We start from the raw sequence: 27518 nt of genomic DNA, 5'->3' as shown, positions 1-27518 counted from the left end.
AGATTCACATTGACTCTGAAAACTGACTTCTTCCTCTTTCTTCCAAACCCAGTTTCTTTTATCTTTTTTTTTTTCCTGTTTCTATCAAGTTAGATTCCTCTTTGAGTGTAAGTTATACACTGGATATCTCTGGAAGACATGTCAACTCCCTAGGTTACAAGGATACTGTTTCGCAGTTTACTAAACAATGACTTCATGTTCTGTGGTTAAATGAGCCAAAAAAAAAAAAAGATTTTTGTCAGTTTTTTTTTTTATTTTGTCCACCAAAAAAAAAAAAAAAAAAAAAAAAAAGAAAAAAAAACCCAGAAAGAAGTCTTATGTTGGAGAAATTTATATTTTATGAGGAATAAGCTGTTAGGCCCATTGTACAACTTAACTGCATCCCCAAGGATAGTTTAAGAAAAGCCTCATTTTTCTGGAGGAAAAGAGGTTCGATTCTGGCATCTTCCCATTTCTCTTGAGTAGCTGTTGAGTTTTAAGATATGCCTGAGAGGCAACGATCTGCCAGGAGACAGGAGAACCGAGCAGAGCACCTGTATCCCAGCATCTTCTACGTCAGGTTCCTCCGTGCCTGAATGTATAAATAGATGACAGGAAGTACACTCACTTCTAAGCAGTGCATTTTAAAGGGCTTAATTATATAATTATAGTTTCAGCAGAAATGCGAATGGCAGAGTGATCCCCAAGGTCTGAAAATGAGTGAAGTGGCCACCTGTGACTCAGTAAGGAGCGGCGAGGACTATGGCAAGGTAAAGGGGAGCCTCAAGCTAAAAGTTGGGGACCCTGGCTCCAGCGGCTGACAGTCTGCAAGCACAGGGGCCTTGTCTTAGCTGAAGTGTTGTTTTAAAAAAATCTGAATTCCATATTTTTATGCACAATTTCCAATTTTTTTTACAGCAGAGTCACAAGCCTGTAGGTTGGCCTCAGCCCGGGAGCCTCCAATGTGCAAGGTCATCTTTCAGGAACGAGCAAGCTGCCCTGAAGGCAGAGGGAAGAACCTGGTAAAGCGGGCCAGGGCACGACCTCCTCACATATCCATCATGAGAGCAAACACGGGCCTTCGACATGCCGAAACATCCTAGCAACAAAATTAGAAAGCTCGCGTAAAAGTATTCCTTGTTCCACAATTTTTACCTTTTTAAACAGCAAATAATATGCCCCATGGAACAGAAAAGCTTCTCTCTGAAGGATTTCATCATTCTCATGAATTTTGGAAGGGGTCGAGGGCAAGGATGCATATAAAATTTAAGGACCCAGAAAAATTTTTCACATAAAAGGGTTAGAAATCTGCAAAACTCTGTTTCATGTTTTACAGCCACTGAGGCGGTTCCAATGAAAAGTGCCCGGTCCCCTAAGCACGAGGTCTCAAACCTCGACAGGGGAAGAACGGAGCAGGACGCCTGCTCCGGGCGTGAAGGGAGCTGAGAGGGAGCCCCCGAAAGGTCTCCGAGGTCCAGAAGTCGCTCAGGCCCCCCAGCTGGACTCCGAGAGCCTGCAGATCCGGGGACACTCGCGGGAGGTCTGTCCCAGAAATCCTCCATGGCACGTTTCCATCGTCAACCCAAGATTAAGATTCAAGTCCACGAATTCAGTGGTCCCCAAGTCCTTCTGCTGTCCGTCCTGAAGAGGACAGTCGTGCCACTGAACCACAGGTCCTGGCAGGGAAGAGCCCGGCTAAGGCGACGCGCAGGGTGCTTACGCCCTCAGAGTCACCAGGGGGAGGGGCCCAGGGAAGTCACTGCTACAGTCACTGGGGGATGCACACAGTCAGTTCTAGAACCAACGCACTGTAGTCTTTGAGAATATAGTCTGGGGAAAGCCACTGGGCTGAGGCGTGCAGAAGACAGAACGGTGGGCAGCCCGGGGGCTTGGCGGTTAGCGCCGCCTTCAGCCCAGGGCCTGACCCCGGGGTCCCGGGATCGAGTCCCACGTGGGGCTCCCTGCACGGAGCCTGCTTCTCCGTCTCCCTGGGCCTCGGCCTCTCTCCCTGTGTCTCTGTGTGTCTCTCATGAATAAATAAATAAAATCTTAAAAAAAAAAAAAAGACAAAATGGTCCAGGTTCTTGGTTTCTACCTTCAGGATCCTCACGCAGATTTCCTGAGACCTGAAGCTGGCGATGGCAGGGATGTGTGCCAGGAGTTAACACCCTTTCCCCCAACGCATGGCTTCATCCTTTATTTGCTACGGATACTTGGTACTTTGGGCCTTTATTATGCAGGATGTACGTGAGGAATGAAACTGGACATAAACACCGTAAGGGGAAAATACAGACTGTGAGGACACACTGGCGTGAATCCACAGCCTCTTATACTCAATTTTCTGTCCTCTGGAACATTCATACATACATACACACATATAATATATAAAACATAAATGGATTTGGGAAAAGAAGTACAGAAACGGAGCTTGCCTTATTGAATGTAAGGCAGTACTGGAATGACTCACCATAAAATCTATGTTATTGTCTTCGTTCCTGAAATGTTCCATCAACTTCTCAAAGCGCTGTTTTTCTCCACAAACCTGAAATACACATTTTCATCACGCGTATGAAATTCCAAACATAAGCATTCTAAAATTAGATGCAGGAATTTTAGCATTAATAATTACTTCCAGAATATCTTTTTATTGCCTCTCTCACACACTATTTACTTCTCTTCTAAGCTGGTTAACTCACCAATAGCAACATGAGCCAGGCCCTCGGTTTCTTTTAAATAAATGTTCCCTTGATATATTGAAATCTCTGTCAAATGTATTTTTCTTTTATTGGTTATCTTTGCAGTTCATCAATTTTTTAGCCTGCATTCAGAATCCCAGGATGTTATATGGTTTAAAAAAAGAAAACAAAAACAACCCCTCCCGCACCCCTACCCCGTTTTTTTTTTTTACAAAAGCACTCTAAAAGATTTGGCACGCTAAAAGATTTGGACAATTTAGTATTTAAATTCCTTGTAAAGCAGATTGAAAATATTCCTATTGTATCTAAATCAAATTATTTTCGTGCATAAACTACAGCACAGAAGGAAACACCACGGCAGTAAAGCACCTCCTACTCCAGTAGACACCGAGGAAGCTGTGTTAACCCATTCAAGGCAAGTATAGAAATTTGCAGTGATTTGTGAGGTAGCATCCCTGATGCCTGAAACATTCACCTCGAATTAATGCTTTTCACTAACGGGTGAAAGAGGTGGATAAATTACGGTGAGCTCTACACAGGAGTTAAAAACAGAGTCAAAGAAAGGTTTGTAAGAAATACACATTCTCTGGTGACTTTTTCCCAAAATCAGAGGATAAACTTTAGTTCTGCAGTGACTTTGGCTGCCTCCTTTTGGAGCCCCCTGGTTTATTCCTTTTGCCTTCAGAAAGCATGCACCTGAACACCCATGAGCTACCTGCAGTTTTGGTAATAGTCTCTGGTCTTCACGTTTTGAATTTAATCTGGGTTTCACATGCTTAACTCAATTTTCCAGTTATATCTGTCCTATTAGGAATACACAGGACGATCCTGAAGGATCCCCCTAAAAATGACATTTCATAAGGCTATAATGCAGCCATTGAGCTCCGTCATATTAAATCCCATTTTAATAAATATTTTGATGAAGAAAAAGATTCAAGACAGAAGTTTTGCCTGTTTTGTTCACTACTGTATCTTTAGCATCCAGAACAATGCTTAGCATGTTGTAAATTCTCCATATTACTTTTTGAATTACACTGAAAAAAAGGACAAATGAGTAATTATGTGGAAATACACTTTAATGAAAGGATGAATGACTTTTCCACTCTATCACACTGATGAAACAAGAACCATCAGCCCATGGTAGACAGGCACCAGGAGTAAAGCTTTAGTGATGATAGTTCCTGCACTTCAGCAGCATGCCGGGAATGTTAAGCCTTCAGCCACTGAGGGCCTTCCAGGTCTCAAAGCAACTTAATTTTCTCAATAGATCACAGCTCACACTTTACTGTATCCTGATGACAACTCTCCATTTACTTGTACCTGCCTTAACAAAAAATACAGAAACAGTACATGGACCCAGTCCAGAGGTAGAGGAGCAGGCTCCAGACGGAGCGTTTGAAGTCAAGCCTTTAAAACACAGACATGAAAAAATAAAATAAAATAGAACACAGACATGTCCAGTCCCACCCCAAAGAGCCCGATTCACCAGGGCCAGGCCGGGCTGGGTGACACACACGTGCACAGTTTTAAAGCATTACACACCATTCTGATGCAACTCTGCAGAGGCGGAGAACCAAAGATCTATGGGGATACTTTGTTCTGCCCCTGGTTTCAGCCAGTCCCTCCTGGAGAACAGGCAGGAGGTTCCTGGAAGCAGTAGGGTTGTTGGGAGGGTGAGGCATTACAAGCCCAGTTCCCTAGACTACGACATCAGCCACATCTTGTGCCCAAAGTCGCAAAAGTCCCCTCAGCCTGCAAAAAAGAGCCCAGTGGGTGAAAACAGCCACGGCCGGATATGAAAACGGTCAGAATTACAGCCTAAATTTTAAGAGAAACCCCAAAATAAGGACTTGTTTCCCAGGGTAATGGTTTCCTTCAATCTGCTTTGGGATGTTGGTAGCATCAGAAGAAAGGAAGAGAAGCTGTCTTGAATCTGCAAGCAGCTACCAGCAGCAGCAGTCGATGTTCTGCTGAGCAGCTAGGCCCCCGATGACCTAGGAGACGCAGCAGCGATCAGTGAACAGTGATGAGGAATAAAACTCCTGGGCAGGCAAAATCCCTTCAAATCAAAGAATATCAAGGACTCGGGAAGTATCTCAATTTATGAAAGAGACTGATACCTAGACAGATCACATAACCGTAGCTTGATGAAAGATCAATGCAGAAGCTGGGGCCGGGTTCCCAGCTGCCAGCCTGCGGATGCCCCTTCTCCGACGCAGCCTGGGCTGTGGAGATAAACGTGGTCCGCTGAAGACAATAATTTACATCGTTCTGGAATTATCTGAGACGCCAATAGAGATTTAAAGCATTGTTGTTAAAAACCACCATCATCACACTGGGCATATACTCGATGTTCTTGCACCAGAATCTTCCACGGAACTTCAAAAACAGCAGATTCCTGGCATCTAAATCGAAACATACTGAATGAGAATCTCCACAGCGGATCTAGGACTCTGTGCTTTTAACAAGTCCCCGTGGCTGGTGACCCCACAGCTTAGATAACGCAGCCTAGCAGATTAAACTCTAACCTTTCTACCAATTGCGGATCATTCACCCTAACTCATCCCATCTCCAACAATAAATAAGGAGACAGAGTTACCATAACAGGGTACCACGGGACTGCAGCAGGAAGGGGTACAAGAATCAAGCACTGTGTGCAAGGCATTGAAAAAGGGGATTATTATACGGCCAAGGAAAGCACATGTGGGCAGCAACAAAACAAACTATTCATAGCCCGTTACTAAAAAAAAGAAGGCATCAAATCTAGAACGACAGGATTACTTTCATGCTGGGTAAAGATCCCAAAATCACATACGACCCTGATAGACAGGGCTAACATGGACATTCAGAGCTCTGAGCATATGCGTTTCCTTGGAGGGCGCCCTGTCAACAGCGAAACCCATGCTTAGAACATACGTGCAATGAAACAGAGAAACACCTTTATTTTTTTTTAATTTATTTATTTATGATAGTCACAGAGAGAGAGAGAGAGAGAGGCAGAGACACAGGCAGAGGGAGAAGCAGGCTCCATGCACCGGGAGCCCGATGTGGGATTCAATCCCGGGTCTCCAGGATCGCACCCTGGGCTAAAGGCAGGCGCCAAACCGCTGCGCCACCCAGGGATCCCGAGAAACACCTTTAATTGCTAAAAATACTTAAAATATCTTCCAGCTTACAGCTGCGATGGACTTGGTGAAAAGAACCCAAATGCACAAAAGGGCATGCTGCTGGCAGAGATGCAGCTTTGGAGAACCCTGAAAGAATGACCTGACTGACCCGTCTCCTGTCGCAGACACAACCAGAAGGGCATCTCCTATCAGCTCCCCACCTCCCCCCTCTCTAAAGGTTTAAGCTCTGCTGCCGATCTCGATCTCAACTACGAATTCAGGGTGGTATTGGCGGACTCTGTCCCACAGGAACAGCAGGGACCCAGAGGCTCTATTTCTGCTGGAGGAGAAGCATGCAAACCAGCCTCACATCAGGTAAGTGTATGTTGTATGTTGTAATCCCACAGGACACGGGGAGATAGGTTTGGGGGAGGCTGGTAAAGTTGTGTTCGGCATCAAAGGAAATAAAGCTCGCACAGCTCACGTCTGGACCACCCCGCACGCTTGGTTCCAATGCGACAATCGTGGCTGAACACACCTCTCCCCGCCTTTGAAACTGACCTGGCTCTAATGATGGTGACGGTAAGAGGAACAGGACAGCGACTCTCAGTCACGTTCAGAATCCCCAGTGATCGGCCCTCGTGGTGATGCACTCAAGGCCTTCATCAAAACGTGTCTAAGAGCCAGGAGCCCATCCGCACCTATGTACTACCGAACGGTGCATGTTGCCGCAGAGAATGTCCATCTGCCGACAAGGGCCAGACCGTACATGATTGGAAAATTTTCAAGTAAAAAAACTGTTCTGTGGCAACTGAAGAATGTCACTTCTTGACTTCCATATAATCAGTGGTATTTCCCATTCCCTGGCTAGCTTTAACACCTGTGTCTTGTATCAGTGATAGGCAGCTGCTGAAATAGGTGGGGTAGGCAGCAAATTTAAGAAAATGTGGCCACAGAAAGGCCAAGCAGAGCGGACTGCAGGACGAGGCTTCTGTGCACGAGAATACTGCAGTAGGAACGAGGTTTCCACTACGAACAGCCAGGGCTGCCAAGAATTAAGGCAAACAGCAGGAAAGTAAAGGTATATGCTCTGGGAAAGCACGTACTCCGCAGGACACTGAAGAGGCATCTCCATTTATGAATCAGGGTCACGTGGATAGATTCACTGGCTCCGATCAACACTAGGCATAAAGCAAGAGCCTCAGGCCTGGATCTTGGACCTCAGGCTTCAGGCTACTGAACATCCGCCCATCCCCAAGGTCTGCCTGACACCCAGCCCTCTTCGCACCTTGAAGCTCTAACACCGAGTGGGGTGAGGGGGTATGAAGGCAGAAACAGGCCTACGCGGGGCACCGGCCGGACACACGGGTCCCAGATCCGCCGCCACCGGGCCGTGAGCCTGGGCAACTGGGCGAACCTCTCCGGACTTCAATTTTCACGTGCGTTCACTTGAGAGCCTCTGGACACGTGCTTGCTTTCAAGGCTTCTGGTAGGAAGCTGTGAGGGTTGCAGGGAACGCTCTGGGGGCTCCGAGGGTGGGGAGCGTGGCACGGAAAGGAAAAACACAAATGAGGAAGGCTCTTGGGGACTTCTGTCATTTATCCAGCGTTGATTTATTATACTGAGCTGCCTGGTAAGATTTCATTGAAAAAAGTTTCATTGAAGGTTTTCATTGCTAATAAGTCTGGGGGGAAAACCCCTCCCTTGACATCCCGATGTTCTAATCGAGGCAGCAGCGGCAATGTACTGCGGTTTTCCCAGATCGAGCAGCCTGGAAGCTCACAGGCCAAACGAGGCGAGGGGCACGGGCACTGCACCAGACCTCAGGGCCTCTGGCTCGGGCCCCACAAGGCCGAGGGGTCCTGCCCTGCCCCATCCGATGGCCACACCCAGGACGAGCAAGATGTGCTTGTGCTTTGAGGGGAACTGAAGCAAAGGCACGACTCCTGCCAAGAAAGACCTTTCTGAGCAGCATCCTGCACCGCTTGCATGAATCTGGGACCCTGTATGCACGAGAGGCAGCGGTTTACGGGTCTCCCGGGGCGAGCGGGGGGGATGATGTCCCTGAAGGCTAACCGTGGACAGAAGGTGGTTTTACGGAGGCCTGTGATCCGGATTCGCGCCCTCCGGGTGCCGGACGAGCAGCGGCCACGTCTGCACCCCTAGGTCGGTGGCCGTGCTGCCCCCCCCTCACCCCGCCCTGCTCCCGGGCCCCGCTCCCGCTGCACGAGTCCACAGCCAGGCCGGGCCGGCTGACGAGGCGCCCGTGCAACAGCTGCTGGGTTGTGACCTGAAACCCAAGGTCTCTGGCTTAAGTGTCTCCTTCGGGCCCCGCCGCCCACCACGACACCTCCTTTCTCTCCTGCACGACAGGCCCCGGAAGACTACCCTACCTTTCTCCCCAGGGCCGCACGGAGCAAACAGTTCACAGGGAGTCCCGGGTGCAAGGGTGCAAGCCCTCCTCTCCTTCTACTGGGAGCACCTGCGTTTGGGCTGCCTGCGCTGGGGGGCCCAGGGCCTTGGTCCCCTAAGGCCACTGGACACCTCCCCCGCCAACACCAACGGCTGCCGGGACAGGGGCAGGGACAGAACTTGGGCCTACTGTTGGCTCTCCCATCTCGGGGATTTAAGGGCGAAACATTTGCTGAATTGAAACACTCGGAGAGTAAAGGACCTCATCTCTGCTCCACCGGATACTACTGGGAAGCTCAGCAACTGCAAGCACTCCTCCGTCCATGCAGCCCTCCTTCCTCACACGTTAATAAGGCACTTCCATCGATGCTGGGCTGGTAAATAACCTGACGATGGGCCAGAGGTTCCATCCACCCCATGCTAACCACCCCTGTGAAGACTTAAGTCAATTTTCCAGAAGTTTCCAAATACCTAGATCTTTTGGCAACAACCGCACAAAACATCCAGAGGACTCTTTTGCTTTTCATGTATATATTTTGCTGTACCAAAATGATGATCCTGACATGGAAGCAAAGGGCTAGGAAAATCCCCCAAGAGTAACTTGTTGAAAAACCACACCTTAAGTGAAAAATGCATTTCTAGTCACTCCCCTAAAAAAAAAAAAAAAAGATGACTTTTACTACAGTCTAGAGAGTGAGACTCCACAAAGTAATTCTTCATAAATGACATGTTTCAGAAATATTCCTATTGTCTGACTTGACCCTTAAGGCTTCAACAGAGGGCACCTCTCTTGGTCTTCAGTAAGAACACATAGGGATTCTCTCCAGGCTTCTGTTTCTACAGGACGACACCTTGCTCCAAACACTTGCTCCAAACACCTCGGAGCTCAAGAGAGCCTGGCGTTTAAATAGCTACCTGAGGACCAAGTGATGAGCCAAGGCCGTCGGTCACCTCTGGGATGACTTACCCATCAACCCCTCAAGCAGAATGCCTAACACTGTATTTCATTCATTTCTCCTTACAGATTCATCCTTCGAACACACCCAGTATGGTCAAGCAAGGCAAGGGAGGAGACACGGTGACACCCTTCCAGTGGTCGTCAAGTGTTCACCAACCCGTGGCTAAAGCACATGATAGGAGTTGTTTAAATCCTGTGGCATTTTCACCACCAGTCCTGGGCCCTGCTCAGGAGGCGATGTCAGCCCACGCTCTCTTCACGCCTGCAACGCAAGCGAAATGAACTCTCACGAAGATGTGCTGTGAATCCAGAGCCCTGGAGACAAAGACTCTTTGTTGGCTGCATCAAAGACCTCAGGCCACCAACAGGTAAATCCCAGAGGTTTGTCCCTGGCTCCCCGTCTCAGTCCACACCCTCACGTCTTCTGTGCCCTGCCCCAGCCCCAGGTATTCATCGGGACACCTCACTCTCACAGCTACCTGGAACCATTTCCACTCGGCCCAATGAGACAACAAGACAGCAGACGGTGTATTTGGGAAGCAGTTTTTTTTTTTTTTTTTTAAGATTTAATTTCTTTATTAGAGAGAGGGGCAGAAACAAGGCAGAGGGAGAAGCAGGCTCCATGCAGGGAGCCCAACGTGGGACTCGATCCTGCGTCTCCAGGATCACGCCCCGGGCCGAAGGCAGTGCTAAGCCGCTGAATCACCCAGGTGTCCTGGAAGCAGTCCTTAAAACATGGTTCTTGACCACGAAGGGTCTCTGAGGCCCTTTCACAGAGCCTGTGAGGTCAAGACTAGTTTTACAATGACACTAACGTGTCACTTGCCGCTTGCACAGAGCAGACAACTGCTCTGCTTGTACAAAAGCAACAGCTGGTGAAGAAACCTCCTGCTGCTTTGGCATGGCTCACGGCAGTGGCACCAAGTACCCTAGTAATCACCGTATTCCTCAGTGTCTCGGTTAAAAAAAAAAAAAAAAAAAAAGCCAGTTTCACTTAAGAATACCCTTGATGGGGGATCCCTGGGTGGCGCAGCGGTTTGGCGCCTGCCTTTGGCCCAGGGCGCGATCCTGGAGACCCGGGATCGAATCCCACGTCGGGCTCCCAGTGCATGGAGCCTGCTTCTCCCTCTGCCTGTGTCTCTGCCTCTCTCTCTCTCTGTGTGACTATCATAAATAAATAAAAATTAAAAAAAAAGAAGAATACCCTTGATGAAAGTGCATATCTGATACAAACTTGGTATTCAAACCATAGAAAGCACTGATACAACTCAACACCCAAATACCACGGAATCCAATTAAAAAATGTGCATAAGACACAAACACACATTTCTTCAAAGAAGATAAACAGAAGACCGATAGACACATGAAAAGATGCTCAGCATCACCCGGCATCAGGGAAATGCTAATCAAAACCACAAGAAACAAGTGCTGGCAAGGGTGCACAGAAAAAGGAACCCTCACACACCTAGCCATTGTTGTTGTTCTTATTTGAAAGAATAACAAACCACAGTTATTCAGACTTAAAAACTTAACAGTGATTCTCTTGAAAATGGAGGAAGAAAACTGACAATACTGGTTTCCAATGATAAAAATTGAGCTTTCAAGCAAAAATGAGAATTTCGGAAAACTTGTATTCAAGTTTGGCAGCTTTTCCAATGTTTATTTTTATTTTTTTTTAAGATTTTATTTATTTATTCATGAGAATACTCAGGAGAGAGAGAAAGAGAAAGAGAGAAAGAGAGAGAGAGAGAGGCAGAGACACAGGCAGAGGGAGAAGCAGGCTCCATGCAGGAAGCCCGATGTGGGACTCCATCCCGGGACTCCAGGATCAGGCCCTGGGCCAAAGGCGGAGCTAAACCACTGAGCCACCCGGGCTGCCCTTTTCCAATATTTAAAGATTTTTCTGATGAAATTGGTGATGATAATAATGAGATTTAAAAAAAAAAAAAAAAAGCTGCCTGATGAGATGTGTCAATATTTAGAAGATCTGGATAATTCAGTGAATTGATATTTTCCAACTGACTCCCACATATTGTTATCAAACTACGCATTCATTCAAGGTATAAGACTGGCAAATAAATTTTAAACTAACAGAGTATCAGAAGTTCATTAATACAGTTGCAGATGCTACTTTGCAGCTAACCTTTAAGGAGCTACTCCTCCTGCCCAGTGTTTGCAGAGTTTCAAAAAGAATATCCACTGTCACCTGAAAATGCTATTAAAATACTTCCTTTTCCATCTGTGTATTTCTGTGGGGATGAATTTCCTTCAATTACTTCGATCAAAACAACACAAGTGCCTGAATGCAGCAGCGGATAGAAGCATGCCACTCTTTTCTTTTAAGCTAGACTTTATTTTTTATCTTTAACACCATCGTTCTGGACCAAACTGCGTCTCCACAAAATTCAAACATCAAAGTACCCTCAATTCAACTGTATTTGGAAACAGGGCTTTTAGGAGGTAAGTAAGGTTAAATGAGGTCATAAGGGTGAGTCCCTAATCCAAGGGCACTGATGGCCTTAGGACCTCCACCCCCCTCCACCCCTAGGAAAGACCATCTGAGGATATAGCAAGAGGTCAGCCCTCTGCAAGCCAGACAAGCACCACCAGCAGAGCCCAACCACGCTGGCATGGGGACTTTCAGTCTCTGTAACCGTGAGGAAATAAATTTCTGTTGTTTAAGCCACTTAGTGTATGGTATTTCACTACAGGAACCCAAGATGACTAAAACAGCCACTACTGTCAACTGATGTTTTTCTTTTTAGGTTCTGAAAAAATTTTAACACTAACATGTAATGAGCCTAGAATATTATTTCTAAGGAAATAAGTATACAAATTTTGCTTTCATTTCTAATGGGGTAAATATCAATACATAACCAGCATAAACAAGAAATTAGGGGGGGGTCCTTCAGAATTTTTAAGAATGTAAAAAAGGGGCCTTGAGGTCAAAAGTTTAAGAACTACTAAATTATACTACTAGAGAACTGCTTCTTTATTTCTTCAAAGATGATAAATTTTTTTTTTAAGATTTTATTTATTTATTCATGAGAGACAGAGAGAGAGAGGCAGAGGGAGAAATAGGTTCCCCGGAGTGAGCCTTCTGTGGGCTCGATCCCAGCACCCCAGGGTCATGACCCGAGCCAAAGGCAGACGCTCAAACTCTGAGTCACTCAAGCATCCCAAGATGATGAATTCTTAAAACATGTAACTTGGAGAAGCAAATAAATGGACTTCTAATATGAAAATATTTTACAAGACTGTTGGAGAGTTGATCACAGCAAACCAAGAACTACATCTGCCCCTCTCCATGGACATGAAGTCACATCACTCAGGTGGGGCAGGTTTCCCGAGGTAGCAAGAAATCTCCCACCAGTGTACGGGGTAGGAAACAGACTAAAAACCCAAACAAAACGAAGCCAGACTCCCCTTGAATCCTTGTATTCACAGGTACAATTCCTGGCTCACTACACGCCTAGACATTCTTCTCCCAAAGCCAAGTGAGTGTTGGATTCCGAGCAAGAACCTGGGGAAGATAAACAGTCATCTCCTACGTGGCGCGTAGGACACACATTCCCCAAAGTTCAGCGACAATCACGCTCAGGGAACCTACCCAGGTAGACAGATCCGCCCTGGAACACCTGACACGCTAAACATCAAACAACCAAGAATCAACATGCAAGCAACCTGCAAGGATTCTCTTTTAACGGGGCACTAAACACGCCCTTGATAACTACCGCATGGAATGCGCTACTTCCTAGCTTTACGCCTCTTCCCGGAAAATACTCCAAAATGCAACATTCAGTGTTGTTCTTAGCGGCCTACCAGTGAATCCAGGATGTCACACGTGTTGCTGGTACATTTACTGGTGGGGAAGGAGCCCTCGCTTTCCACGGCCCAAACCAAACCGCTGAAACACAGCAGAGCTCTAGCTCATGTCTGAGGGGGCAAATCCCGTCAGGGGCCCAACTGCACGAAGGGGGGAGTGACTGGCAGGGCTGGACCACAAGCAGCAACCACTGAGCCATTTTCTTCTGCTGAGCAGGTCCAGTCGATGGCTGTGAATGACAACCAAGCAGGACTCTGTCCCTGGCAGGTGGGTACAAGGTGTGCAAGGACCGGACGGGAGCGCCGTCAGCGGTGCAGGGGAGGGAATCCAGGACGGCACCCACCCCGCGGAGCTAACAGCGCCCGGGCACGACTGACGAGCTGGGAAACGAAAGGCCTGGAAAACCACCTGAAAGCTCCGTCTTTGAAACCCGCTCAAGGCAGCGATGCTTTCGCAGACACGGGCCCTGACGAGCGGCAGGGCCAGCGTGCGCCCCCCTGCACACCCAACTCACTTCCTGGCGAGGGAAGCAGCAATCCCTCGACACACCGCAGAGGTTTGTAACGACACTTGGGTCTGGAAACCAAAGCAGCCGTTTCCAGGTGGTCAGAGAGGGACCCTGGGACGAGCTCCACCGCGCAGTCCAAGTGACAGGGCCCTGTTCCTAAGCTTGTGTCCATCCTACCAACTGCCCTCAGGCTGCACTTTGTTCTTGTTTGTACATTTTTGTGCCCATCGTTCAATTATGTGGGTTCCCGTCCTCCTACCTGTACTACAGGAAGCACTTAGCCTTTCTCAGACGGAGCCATCTGGACACACAAGAATAGGTATCACACAGGCACACGCCGATTAAAATTTTTTTATATAGAAATACGAAAACGTGGATTCGGGAGTACAGAGACCATGTGACTAACTTGTCACCTCAAGTAGGAACTAATGCCATAAGATGCCACACCCCCAGGTAGGTGCTCACCCTCCTGGCTGTCCTTGTTGCACTGTGTCGTCTCTCCTGAGCATCCTTCTAGGCCCTTCCGAGCTGGCCTCTTACTCCTCTAGGCTGGCACGGTGACGTCCATCTCCTCAGTTACAATCCCTTTCTCTATTTGGATGATACCCCTCCCCCAACACACCCTCCCCAATACCTCTGCTTAAACCTGTTCTCTCATTCATCATCTTTAGTTCAGAACTACGAATCTGGGGATCCCTGGGTGGCTCAGCGGTTGGGTTAGCGCCTGCCTTTGGCCCAGGGTGCAATCCTGGAGTCCCGGGACCGAGTCCCCCGTCAGGCTCCCTGCATGGAGCCTGCTTCTCCCTCCTCCTGTGTCTCTGCCTCTCTCCCTCTCTCTATATCTATCATAAATAAATAAATAAATAAATAAATAAATAAATAAATAGATAAATCTTTTTTTTAAAAAAAAGAAGAATCTGACATTAGACATTTCACCATCACAAACAGAATGAATTTAATAAAGACAACGCTTATTTTCTTCACCAGAAAAAAAAAAAAATCCCAGACACTTGTTTAGGGTGGCTGTGCAACTTTCTTCTAATGTCTCCTACCTGCACAGATCTCTACACTCCTCTTACGTCCATCCCCAAATTCACTAGGCCAGCCTGTCTTCTGCGGACTCTCGTGGCTTCACGTCCACGGTCATGGCCACAAGCTTCCCCCAGCATCTCGCCTCTCACATCCTTCATCACCAGGGTCAGTACTCTTTAAGATTTTCAGGATTGCATAAAACGCACTTCACAGATTTCCACAGAATCACATAGAACATGACCACACTTTAGAAACTGTAGAGTGCTTTATAACTAGTAGTTGCTTCTCTTCCCCGTTTTCTTTTCCTTCTGAGTTTATCTTCCAGGCGAGATTCCATCACAGGTTTCTGATCTCTCCACTACTACCGTCGTCTCCTCCAAAGCTTCATCCTGCCCGCACCCTCCTGCTTTGCTCCGTAACGCGGACCCCAGTCAGAAGGTTCCCCCGCCACGCAGCACGTTCGTCCTGGCCCAGCCCGCTCCGGGACAGGCCGCGCGCCTTCTGTTCCCCCGACGTCCTCCACCCACCAACAAACGCCAGTCTTCTTGTATAATCCTGCGGGAGCCCCATCCCCGGGGCCCATACAAATAGCCCCACTGGTCCTGGATTTTACTAATAAGTAAAAACACTCCAGAAAGCTGCCCACGGGATAACCATTCCAATTACAGTCGCGTTGCAGCAGAAAGCTGAAGGCGTCACGTGAACACGCCCAGAAGCGTGTGGTGTGTGACACCGTGTTACATAAGGTTGACTCTGAGCCTTCTTGTGCTCAATGGTCTGGTAAAAACCCCAAGGTCGCCATTTACTAAAGGATGCAGCAGGCCGATCCACTCTAAACCTGCTCTTCTTCGTTCCTACATCATAGAGTGGAGCTTGGGATGGAAGGGTACCAGCAGCCCGTTAGGACGCGGCAAACGATACCCGGCAGCCTTTCAATTTCTGTATTTGTACAGGCCTTTCTGTAACCATGATATAAGCCGCCGGCTAAGGTTTATAAAATGGAATACATTCAAGAACTCCGCTCGTGTTTTCTTTCTGAACACAGTTGTTTGTTAGTTTAAAAGAAACCAACCAAACAAAGCCCTTATGTACTGACTGTGGAGCCCAAATCACTTTTTTAAAAAATGTGCTTAAGGTTTCCAAGTATTTAACTTTCAAATGAAATCTGAGCTTGACTCACACACAGGGAGTCAAGCTCAATAAGCATATTCAGTGGCAATAACACCCAAAAAACTAGCTTAAATTAGAACAGCAAATAGAAGAAAAAAATCACAATTATTAAAGTTCTGAATTACTGTCCTCTGTTGACCGTAGCACACATTTAGTCCCTAACTACCTACTTATTAAGGTCAACCCTGTCTTTCTCAAGACAACTGAAGCTTTTGTGGTATAAAAATCATGGGGTATAAAAATCATCACGCCTGGATGGCTCAGCATCTGCCTTCAGCTCATGATCTCCGGGTCCTGGGATCGAGTCCTGCATCAGGCTCCCTGCATGGAGCCTGCTTCTCCCTCTGCCTGGGTCTCTGACTCTGTGTGTGTGTGTGTCTCATGAATAAATAAAATTAAACATACATATAATATGTACACACACATATATATATAGTGCTCTGGGTTTAGGACTCAGCCATTGCTTAGCGCTGGACTTAATGACCACTAAAAATAACCTATAACCCGGATTTGACATTCTAAAACAATTCTGGTTTCACTTAATATAAACCTGCTTTGAAAAGCAGCTAGAACAAATATAGAATACCGAAGTATACTTAAGACCCAAGATACAGACTTAAGAAAAAAACCTCCTTGTTATACAAGTCAGGGTGGAGTGAGGGAGAAAAAGAATAGGCGTTCTTTCACACAGAAAAAAGAAACCAAAGTGACCCTAAAATAGACTCGAACATTAGTCTGCAGAAATAAATGCCAGAATGGCAACCAAATCCTGCCCAGGAACTAAACCTCCGCACCCTAACGGTTCCTGGAGTAGGTGACGCTGCGGTCAGAGCTGTCAGTTTTCACTCCAGTTCTCGCATCGAGTCGCAGCAGAGCTTCACAGGGTCCGTTTGTACTTACAACCACAGCCCTCTGAAGGTCAAAGCAGCACTTGCCCGGGGAAAGTGCCAAGTGTAGGGCTTGTGCCAGGCTCAGATCGATGGGGGCCTTGAAGTCACACGCAGCCCTGGTTTTCTCCTGCGGGCTTTCACGCTTATCTTCCCGGAATATGCCACGAGGCCACATATGCCTACTATTTCACAGTTGGCTAAGGGCCTGGTTTTAGAAATAGCATTTTTTTCATGACTAAACACAAAAGGAAGCAATGCCGTGTTGTTTTTAAAAGGCTGCTATGAATGAAATAGGTGACGAGGCCCCCTATGGTGTAAGATGATCACAGGCTCCTGCACAGAGGGGGAGGGTCGAGTTAGAGCCAGGCTGAAAAGCAAAGCATCTCTCAGGTATCAGGATGGTCTCGTCTGCTCCCAGGTACCACTCCCCTACCCTCGTTTTGTTCTGTTTTGTTTTTAATTCCCTTAAGCCACAGCAAAAGTTCTGTAGACATTAAGGGCTGAAGGAGCAGATGACTGTCGGTGGAAGAAGAGGCCCGAGGAATGAGAACTATGAATGGCAAGATCTCTAAAGCAGATCTCAAGTCCTAACCACACCCTGCTCTGTCCAAGTGACCTCATGCTGAGCTCACTGCCAATGGACTCTTGCAGCAAAATATAACTGCTAGCTCTTTGCTGAGAGAGTGGTTCTTTTTTTTTTTTTTAAATATTTTTATTTATTTATTCATGATGGGGGGGGGGGCAGAGACACAGGCAGAGGGAGAAGCAGGCGCCATGCAGGGAGCCCAACACGGGACTCGATCCCGGGACTCCAGCATCACACCCTGGGCCGAAGGCAGGCGCTAACCACTGAGCAACCCAGGGATCCCCCCGAGAGAGTGGTTCTAAGCAAGTACTTAGAGGAGCCTGAAGAACACCTTTCCCCTGCTGCCCCTTGCTGCTTCAGGCTCCAGGGCCGCACCAGGACCCTGAAATAAGACATGAAGTCTTTCCTCACCCGCCCCTCACTTCCCATCCCACCTTGTCTCTTCCCATCCCCTCCCTCCCTTTACGAATGGAGGGTAAACTACAGTAACTACAGTCCTTGAAGTTTTACTGGGATGCCACCTCCTTTGCGTAAAAGGATGCCTTCGCTTGGTATGCTAGGCCAAGGCCGCCTCCACACAGATGTCCACAAAGAAGTCCATGTCCTAATCCCTGTTACCGGTGAATATTTACCATCTATGTAAAAGGGACTTTGCAGGTATAATTAAGATAAGGATCTTGTGATGGGAAGACTATCCTGGATTACCTGGGTAGACCCACCAGAATCCAGAAGCCACCCAAAGGAAGGAGGCCAGAGGGTTAGAGTCAGAAGAGGCCGTCAGCCAAGGAATGTATGCAGCCTCTGGAAACCGAAAGGGCAAGGAAATGGATTCCCCAAAAGAATGTCACTCTGTCTATGCATTTTATGCACATGACCAACAGAACTACAGGAAGGTATGCTTTGTTATGAGCCACTAGGTTTGTGGCAATTTATTGCAGCAGCAGTAAGAAACTAATACATCTGGTTAACTTCTTCATCTTAAATTCAGCTCAGGCACCCTTTCCTACGGGAAGCTTCCCCCAAGAGCACCCGTCCCATCTGCCTGCCTTCCTCCGCCTCCTCTTGGTGGTGGTTACTCCTCTTGCAAAGCATCCAACGCTTAACTTTATAAAGCCTAGTAGTTTTGCTGTCAAAATATTTGTTTCCTTAACTGGATTCAGATGCTCCTTAAGAGTAGGGCCTAGGTCTTACTCATTTTCTCATCGCCAGTGTTTATCGATGTTTCTGACACAAAGGGGCACTCAAATATTCATGAAAAATTTTCCAGTAAATTAGCATGAGTCATCCCTTAATGGCCAACAGGAGACCAGCCTTCGCTTCCTTACAAGATGATAAAGACACAGATGATACAGAAATAACTAGTTCATTACTAGCTCAAAAATCTTATGTAAATGGCTCCTTTCTCCTCTAGAAAGGCTCCCAAAATACGGCTTGCCCAGAGTAAACTGGCTTCAGAGAAATGGTGACCATCTTTCTAATTCCAATGAAAAAGCTTATAAAACTTTCGGTCCTGAGGCAAAACCAAGTATTGGGTTGAGGAAAGACAGAGAAAACAGAAGAGGAACAACTAGAGAGTACTGGTAATTCTCAGAAGTCACAGAGGTGAACTGTATTTTCCAAAGAAGACCACAGCAGCATCTCCCCCCTACATGTCCTCCTGTGCTGTGACCCACCATTGAGAAGTCAAGTCATCGGTACCCCTTTGCATCTGCGTTGGCCTTAGCATGACTCACTCATAACCAAGAGGATGCAGCAGAAATGACACTGATGATACCTGACACTGGCCCAGACGACATGAGAGAACTTCTATCACTTTGAAGACCCGATCTCCAGATGCTCCCCTCTTGGAAGCCAGCCCCCAGCCACAGGGAATTCCCCACGGAGGCCCTCTGGTTGGCAGGTCCCACCGAGCTCAGCCTTGAAGTCATCTCGGCCCTGAAGCTAGATACGTGAGTGAAGAAGCCTCCAGATGACTTCCTGTCTTCCCTGATGAGGCCCTGGGCATGACAGAGCAGGACAGTCATCCCCGCCACACCTGGCCTGGCCTCCTGGGCACAGTAAGACGTCTGATGTAATTTATTATACACCAGCAGCAACTGTCCAAAAAAAATAACTGCTGTGACTCTGCTTCCTGATCACCGAAGACACACTGTCCACAGAAGAATCTCGGGGAATCAGGTTAGCATCGTTCTGGCCTCATGCTCTGAGCTATGGCTCTCACAGCTTGAGAGCTGAGAAAATACATTGCTTATAGTTTGGTCAGAGACTGAAAAAGTACCCTTCCCTCCATGAGGAACATTTTTACCATGGAAGGAGTCATCCGAATGGTCTTGTGCTGGATTTATAATCCTACGCCCTCCAATATCGGAGAGGTTAGATTAGACGGGATTAAGCTCAGAAGGACGCTGGAAGCGCACCAAAGTGTCTGCTCTCCTTCCTGCCCAATTTGGCCCACTGTAAATAAAACTTGACAGGCCTTCTTAAATCAACTTAATAACGTGTAGCACAAGTGCTTTCGGGTGCCCGGTAGCTAAACCACATCAACTTTCTGAGGAGGCCTTCTAGAAAAGGGCGAAGAAACGAATGACTACTGCCAAGACCGCCTGCATACAGGAGCTCTGGTGGCCTTGAGTGACTCACTTCACAAGGCTCTGCCTCCCCACACTGGAAGGGCAGGAGTAGGAAGGAGGTGGGTCCCAAATAACCAAACTCAAGCCTCAGGCTTCTTTGTTAAAGCCAGATGCTGTCATTTTGGAAGCAGAAGAGAACACAGTTATAATCATTCTGGAATCCTGATGAATTCCAGGTGCACGTCCCAGCATCCTGGGGGAGCTGGTAGCTCAAAGCCCTCCAAGAGCTTTATTACTGGTATCATAGCAGGCCATTCCATCGCAGAGTCTATGGGGCCTCAGTATCTGTCCCTCTGATTTCAAATGGGAGCACTTTTTTTTTTCTTTTTGCCAGACTCTTGGAGATACTTTCTTAAAGGTAGTTTGTCAGATATACAAAGAAGAGAATGGAAAACCAGTAGGAAGACTCAGAAAAGTAGGAGAGCAAGGTCTAGGTAGAAGATCTCAATGTCGAAACTGGATTAAACGGTGTTTATACCTGTAAAGTGGCGGTAGGTCATGTCCTTAACCCACAAGTGTACTTTTATGACCCAGCAGATCACTAGCTGTGGTCCATGTCATTTGGGAGAGAAGGAAGAGCATAATCAGAACCTCAAGTAGTGTTTATGGTGGCGAGGCCTCAAGGGCACACAGCCGGAGAGTCTCGCCACATTTCAGGAACGCCTGCCCGTTTTCCAGGCCTGTTTCTCTGGGCACCTTGTCAACCTGTGCATTTCTCGACCTCCTTCCAATCCACCCTTTCTACTGTTTGAGTCAGTTTCTGCTTCTCACAAATAAGACCCTGAATTCATGCAAATACCAAGAGAGCGACCTTTGTTTCCAAATGTATTTTTTCCTGTCTAGGAGGCCAAATGTTCAAAAAGACATATTGCTATGCAACTAAGAAAGTATCGATTTAGACAAGATGGTAATAGATCCCTCCACATGGCAAAATTAGCCAGTTAGCAAAAAACAGATGACTCCTTGTTCTCACCCTGGTCCTCAATTGAGGACCATAAATTTTCATGAGGAGAGGTTTCAACACCGAAACCAGATGTGTTAATTCCCTTTATTTAGAAAAAAAAAAATTTTTTTTAAGAGAAAAGAATTCAAAGAGCATCATGGTTGACTAAATGGTTTAGTATTTACCTACTCACTATGCTCAAATTTTTAGGCATGTCACCATGCTTGATGTCAGAACTCATTTATCCTCAAACACACTGAGGTGATATATGTGCTTCCTCAGTGACACCTGGCCTAGCCTCAATCTCAACATCCACAAAAGCAAGGCCTTGGGTTAATATTCCTCTGGCCATCAGATATATCATTAAATTGGAAATGCTAAGGCACAGACTCCAGATACTATAAGGATATGTGATGAAATTCGTTGCAAAACCACAGAAAACCAAACTTGTTGAGATTCTGAATATTAATTAAAATTTGAGAAATTTCAGGAATCGTACATAAAAGACTATCAAAAGCTAAGAGATACCCTCCTTCTATTTACATTTGAATTAATTAGAGGTAGTCAAATAGGACAAAATGAACTGTTGGCTCAAGAAGTAGAGGGGGAAAACATCCTGCTACATACTTAAGATGCATGGTCTTTAAACTTCCCTTTAGCATCTGGTGCCACATTGCAACAGTACGCTTGGCTGTGCTTTAATAATGATCAAAGCCCAAAGAATCTGGCTCCTCTAATGCCCTTTACTTTATTTGCAAAACAAGATACTGATGTCTCATGTCAAACCCCACAACCTCCATCAGTCCCCCCAGCGAAAACAAGGATAATCCCATCATCCTCCTTAAAGAGAGGAATGGAATCCCAACTTACTAAAAGGGATAAAAAGCTTTAAAAACAATCTTCTTAAAGGCAAAGACTGTTGGCCCTACTCCCTAGTATTCTGGTACCTGGTATGGTACTCTTCCTGCCATGAACAGTTCAATACACATTACTCTCACCAACACCCCATCTGCATAAGCACCTGAGATCACAAGTACAACTTTTCGTAATCAGGAACAGCTGGCTCCCAAATCTCCCTAAACCCAGGAGATTCCACTGACATTTTTTGCTAAAATGATTAAAGAATACCCTCTTGACCATGATGTATAAGAAAAAAAAAAAAAACCCTCACATAAAATGGTAGAAAAGAGAAAAGGAAGAAATTCAAAAGATTCTGGGCTGACAATGGTATTACATTTAAAAAAAAAAAAAAAAAGGATCAACACAAAAGTAATACTTTCTTGCCCTAAGGTTGAACAGATAAATGGACTGGTGCTCCTTTACCTAGCCATAAGAATAAAGTTTCTGAGGTGCATGCTCCTGCCCTGTGTTCATTCACATGGCTATTAGGGTAATCCCTTTGTTTGGTCTGTCTACAGGACTCTACACCTTGAGGTCAATGCATGCACCCACTATGCCCTAATGGCTAAACCATCTACAATTCTGATACCAGGTCATTAAAACTCAACTCTGCAAGTATCATCATGCATGAGAAAGGCATTCTCTTTTCCCTAAAAGGAAACAAAATTAATATCCACTTCATGAATTAATGGTTTTAATTGTACACAATTATAATTTTAGGACATAACTTGACCTGCAATATAGTCACACGCTTGTGATCTTGCTTATGTTATAACATAACACACTGATAACTCTACAGTGAAGTGCTTCTGATGTGGAAGGAATTAGGTGATATGTCCAAATATGATCAAACGACAAAGATTTGGGAGTTACATTAGCTTCGCATGCTGTTTCACTTTCCTATTAGACCCATCTCCCCAAACATGTATCTCTTTACTTATAAATTTTATGTAGCAATATAGGATATATAAACACATGCACAGACAAGCATTCATACATTTCTTATCTCTAAAGCCTTTTTTTAAAAAAACCAAAGTTTGAATTTAAAGATTCACTCTTATTCCTCATATTCTTGGAACCTGGATATTTTTTTTTACTATCACTGAGGCTGAATAGCTAAAAAGACAGTATTTGATCCTGTCTGTGGTCAGCATTAACAAAATGGATAACATCAAAATCTTAAAGCAGTGACTAAAGGGAGGGAAACAAATAAAAAGGCAAGAGTACTGATTTTCCTGCTGACATCTTTGAAGCTTTCTAGCCTACATACATGGTCATGGGTCACTTGCTAGTACATCTGGAAGCTGGGTAGTAAGTCCAATGAAAGGGGTAGGGTGGGGGACATGGCTCTGAGGTCCTAATTCAGTATTTCCCCCCAGAGTTTCACACACAGATGGGCCCAAATGCCACCTAAAACAGAAGTTCAGGATCAGGAGCACCAAATCCCTGTCTTCACTCTGCCGCTTATCTGGCTATGTGACTATGGGCAAACAAAGTATTCGGAATTTTAGTTTATTCTTTAGACATTAATACATGTCTCATATACTTTCATAGAACCAGTTGACTTTATGGGTGTACCTGGCATAGCACCTGCCATATAGTAGGTCTTCAACAAATACTAGCTTGGTTCTACCCAGAGGCTCCCAGGAAAGGTAAGAGAGAGTCTAGATTTCCCTCTGAGATCTGGATTCAAATCCAGAAGCATCTGGAATCTAAGGGGATCGCCAAGAGAAGGCACAGCGTGGCTGACAGCCCTGCTGAAGCCTGGCTCCAAGTGCCTTTACTTCAGATGCTAGGGGCACAGATGTTAGGCACATAGTAGGGGGGCCAACAGGCACTCTTCATGGCCATGTCACCCTGCACACTACCACCAAGGGAAATTAGCAATTTTTTCAGTTGTTGTGTCTTGATAGTTTGGGCCACCATCCTCGGTATCATATTTTCTGTAAGTAATTATTTCTTCCTCTGTAGTCATTTCAGTTTTCATTTTCAACCATGCGTGTCCACTGTCTAGGACAGGATCACCTGGTTAAGATTACAAGCTGCTAAAATCAGTGTATTTATTTGAGAAGTCTTTTGGGGGCATCCAGCACAGCAATGATAATACTTATGATTTGGGGAAAGTTACTATGATTAAAGAGTCCACAACATGTACATGGTGGATGCTCAAGTATCAACCATAACGAAAACCTCAGACATTCAACAAAACATGCTTTCAAACCGGCAATTCCATGTTCTCCAAAGTAAAATGGATCCCACAAAAAAAGTTTTTAACTTTTCTTGGAAACGAGACAAAGAAAGCTTAACGCATCCATTTAAGATAATTTAGACTAGATACATCACTTCTCCCTCGTTGACATCTTAGAAAATTAACTATTATACCCCTTAGGCCCCAGAATAAATAAAAGGGTAAACCATGGATATGAACTAGACTTACTGTGGTGACACAATACAAATATTGAGTCCTTGTGTTGTACACGTGAAACTAAGGTTAATTATACCTCATTAATAAAACACACAGAGAAAAGGTAAATCACTCTGTTCAAAGACTTCCAAATATGCTTGTGTGAGCAAACTACAAAGTAACCTACCTCCTTAAAGTTGTCAAATGCTGATAAAATGATTTCATGCCCGCCTCTGACGAGACAAACAGCTGCCAACAGTTCTAAGACAAGGGCTTTTGTTCTGTCAAAACAAGAAGAAACAAGCAAAAAAAAAAAAAAAAATATCAGTGAAAGTAACATAATGAGTCAGCTTCTCCCTCCTTCCAAGATGACTGGAATAATAAAATATTTGCTTGTGTTATTTTTTTAAAGATTTTTACTAAGGTATATATATGTATTTTTAAGATTTATTTATTTATTCATTCAGAGAGAGCGAAGAGAGAGGCAGAGACACAGGCAGAGGGAGAAGCAGGCTCCATGCAGGAAGCCCGATGTGGGACTTGATCCTGGGTCTCCAGGATCACACCCCAGGCTGCAGGCGGCGCCAAACCGCTGCACCACCGGGGCTGCCCTACTAAGGTATATTTATATCAAAGTACATTTTTAAACCTTTACTAATGCGATTGATGTGAAGTAACAGATTTAGAAGGAATGTTTCCCATTCCCAAAATTATAAATTACTCACTAATGAAAATTAATTCTGGGAAGATTCGTCTTTCACTTCTACCAGTGGGTGACTCAGTACAATATGTTTGAAAAAGCTTTACTGATAAACTTAGACAACTGGGAACTTGGGAATTTTCAGGAAAACAACCCACTGGTTAAATGTTTACCCTGGTTTTAGAGTCGGAGAAATAACATTTGCCCAAAAAGTTCAAAATCTACTGAAATTAAAGTCCTACATTTCAGATCTGCTAATTTGCAAATGGTGCCATAAAGGTGTCACCCCTTAAGACAACGTGAGTTTCCACCACCACTTCTTCAATGATCGGAGTGGAGCTGTATTACAGCAGTGCTAGGATAGGATATTTTCTGATTCAAGAAAACTCCATCAGAAATACTTTTAGAAGGAAATCCTTAGTAATACAGTCTAAGTTTTCAGATTCAACATCAAGAACAGCATTGTTTTCTCATAATAAGATCACTTCAGTATTTTTTTTTCCCCAAGAAAAAAAGTCATTGCCAACCTCTAAATGAAGACTGGCCTGTTAATCCACAATGTTAATTATCTTAAGAAAAATGAGTAACAACTTCCCTACACTAGAAGGCAGAGAAAAAGCATGACTACCCAGATTTTTTAGTAAACTAAGGAAACGGTCACAAAGCTGCAAAAAAAAACTATAATCAGAGAAAGTTTGAAATAATATTCAACATTTAAATAGGACTTAACAGTTTTCATTTCATTGCATAACAGAAAGGGTCTCATTTGTAATTAGATTTTTTAGTTGTACTAACAAGTTTTCAGGTACAGAGCTTAAATACAGAGGTATCTGGTGAAAGACGGAAGATGTGTGAACTGCAGAATGCCTCACCAGAATGGAAGACCTCTCATAGCAAGTAGAATAAATGGATGAAGACAGGCTGCTGGGGGCAATCTGTGCTCTGAATAACGAAGTGACCAGAAGCAGCAATTTGCATGCACAGTTATTTTTGTTTTCCGTTTCTTTTTTTGTTTGGTCATAAACCTACGTAGGTAAAGGTTGCAAAGTGAAGCGCAGACAGGGGCCAGTGGCCATAGTCAGCTTTACAGTAAGTGGTGCAGCTCAGTCTGCAGGAAAACCCTCCTGGCCCCAGTCCTAACAACCCGGCAACCTCGTGCTCACTACCCAAATCTTGAAAAATTTGCAAGGATACTAAGAACCAGGCCTCGAAAGAAGGGAAAGCTTAAAGAAAACGGTGAAGGAAGGGGTAGTGTCGTCGCAGTTGTTCAACCGCACCACATGGGAAATTACAACTCAGCTGAGAAGAAAATCCTGCACAGCCAAGGAGCCCACTGGCAACCTCGATTCAAAGAGGTGCCCTTTAAAGTTTCAAAGCTCTAACCTGACTAACTGTTGACTAGCTCTCTTCTTTCCCTAGTTAGATTTGCACTTGAAAAATAACAAGGTGAACTTACCTCGGATTCTTGTTGTTCAAGCTCAGGGCAATCTCGTTTACAGCATGTGGATGAGACATGACCATGTTGAAGCCATACTAAAATCAACGTGAAAAAAAAAACCAAAGCATTAGGCGTCAACTTAGGGGACTGTCTATATGTTGACCAAAAAAAAAAAAAAAAAGAACCTGAAGATTGTACCCAATGCAAGTTATGCCGTCATAAATGAATTTATGTCTCTGGCACATCCGTGTGGTAGAGATTCTCTATGAAAAAGTTTAGGAATCATGCTATTATTATCAAGGGACCATATGCTCATTCTTTATGATTGAACTACATGTTTCTCTTTATTAAAATGGTGAAAAGGCTCCAGTCCAGTGATCCTCAATCTGGCCGCTCATCAAAATCACGTGGAAGAGTCAACAAACACCTAACGCTGATTTTCCAGCATACGCCCCAGGCCAATGTACTCTGAATCTCAAGGATGGGCTCCTGGCACCTGAAATTCTCTTCTTAAGCTGACTTCACTGTGCAGCCAGGGTTCACAACCACTGCTTCTAGTCCCCACTCCAGGCAATGGCTTTTGGGACCAGCCTGTAGGAAGACCTGCCTTGTTCTGAGGCCTGGTAGGTAAATGACGTCACGGGTTTAACAACAGGCTCCAGAATCACTGTGGAGTCTACTGACTTGAGGAGTTACTCCTCCTCCAAGCTCACTCTCAGTTCATGACGTTACTCCTAATTATACTGAGAAAATATAAGCCAACAGGAAAAAAAAACAGCTTCTAAAAGCTCTCACCCCCACATCAATCCTCCCATAGGTCCACAGCTTACGTCCCTCACCTCTTCCTGAAGAACCTTCCTGGGCTCTAAACCAAGGCCATCCCCTCTACTGGAGTCTTTGATCCCATTCCCTCCCCAGCAACTCACCCATCCCTCATTCTTCTAACGCACCCAATTAAACAGTCACAACAGCAAAGTCTTGACCCTACACCCTGTGTCCATCTACTGCCTTATATCCCATCCCCCCAACCTCTACGGCCAAACTCCAAGCACTCGCTGTCCCCAACTCTCCTCCTGCTGTGTCTCTTGCAATCACTTTAATTAGGGGTTCCGTTCCCTCTTCTCCACGGAAACCGCTCTCTCCAGCATCGCCAACGACCCACCTTATTGAGCCCCCGGCCACCTCTCACTTATCATCTTATAAGACTTAGCGGCAGCACAGGTCACAGCTGCGTGCTCTCTTCTCCTTGAAACACCTGCTGTACGTGCCTCCTACCTGGCTGGCTGGCTACTTCTCGGACTCCATCAGGTTTTCCTCAGCTCGCTGACATTTCAGCAGA

At 45.6% G+C, this 27518-nt stretch overlaps 1 protein-coding gene across 8 annotated transcripts in view; it reads right to left on the bottom strand.

The window, feature by feature from the left end:
* Window positions 1–27518, bottom strand: part of FMNL2 (formin like 2) — a 263443-nt gene that overhangs the window by 33868 nt on the left and 202057 nt on the right. For all 8 annotated transcript variants that reach the window (XM_041739554.1, XM_041739553.1, XM_041739557.1 and 5 more), the window contains exons 8-10: window positions 26198–26274; window positions 24229–24322; window positions 2447–2521 (exon numbers count right to left, since the gene is read on the bottom strand). In XM_041739554.1, the coding sequence (XP_041595488.1) occupies window positions 2447–2521; window positions 24229–24322; window positions 26198–26274 (246 nt within the window). The remainder of the gene's footprint in view (window positions 1–2446; window positions 2522–24228; window positions 24323–26197; window positions 26275–27518) is intronic.

This window comes from Vulpes lagopus, chromosome 24 (assembly GCF_018345385.1).
Source record: "Vulpes lagopus strain Blue_001 chromosome 24, ASM1834538v1, whole genome shotgun sequence".
NCBI lineage: Eukaryota > Metazoa > Chordata > Mammalia > Carnivora > Canidae > Vulpes > Vulpes lagopus.
Note: the sequence above shows the minus strand (reverse complement) of the source record. Positions and strands in the feature narration are given on the sequence as shown.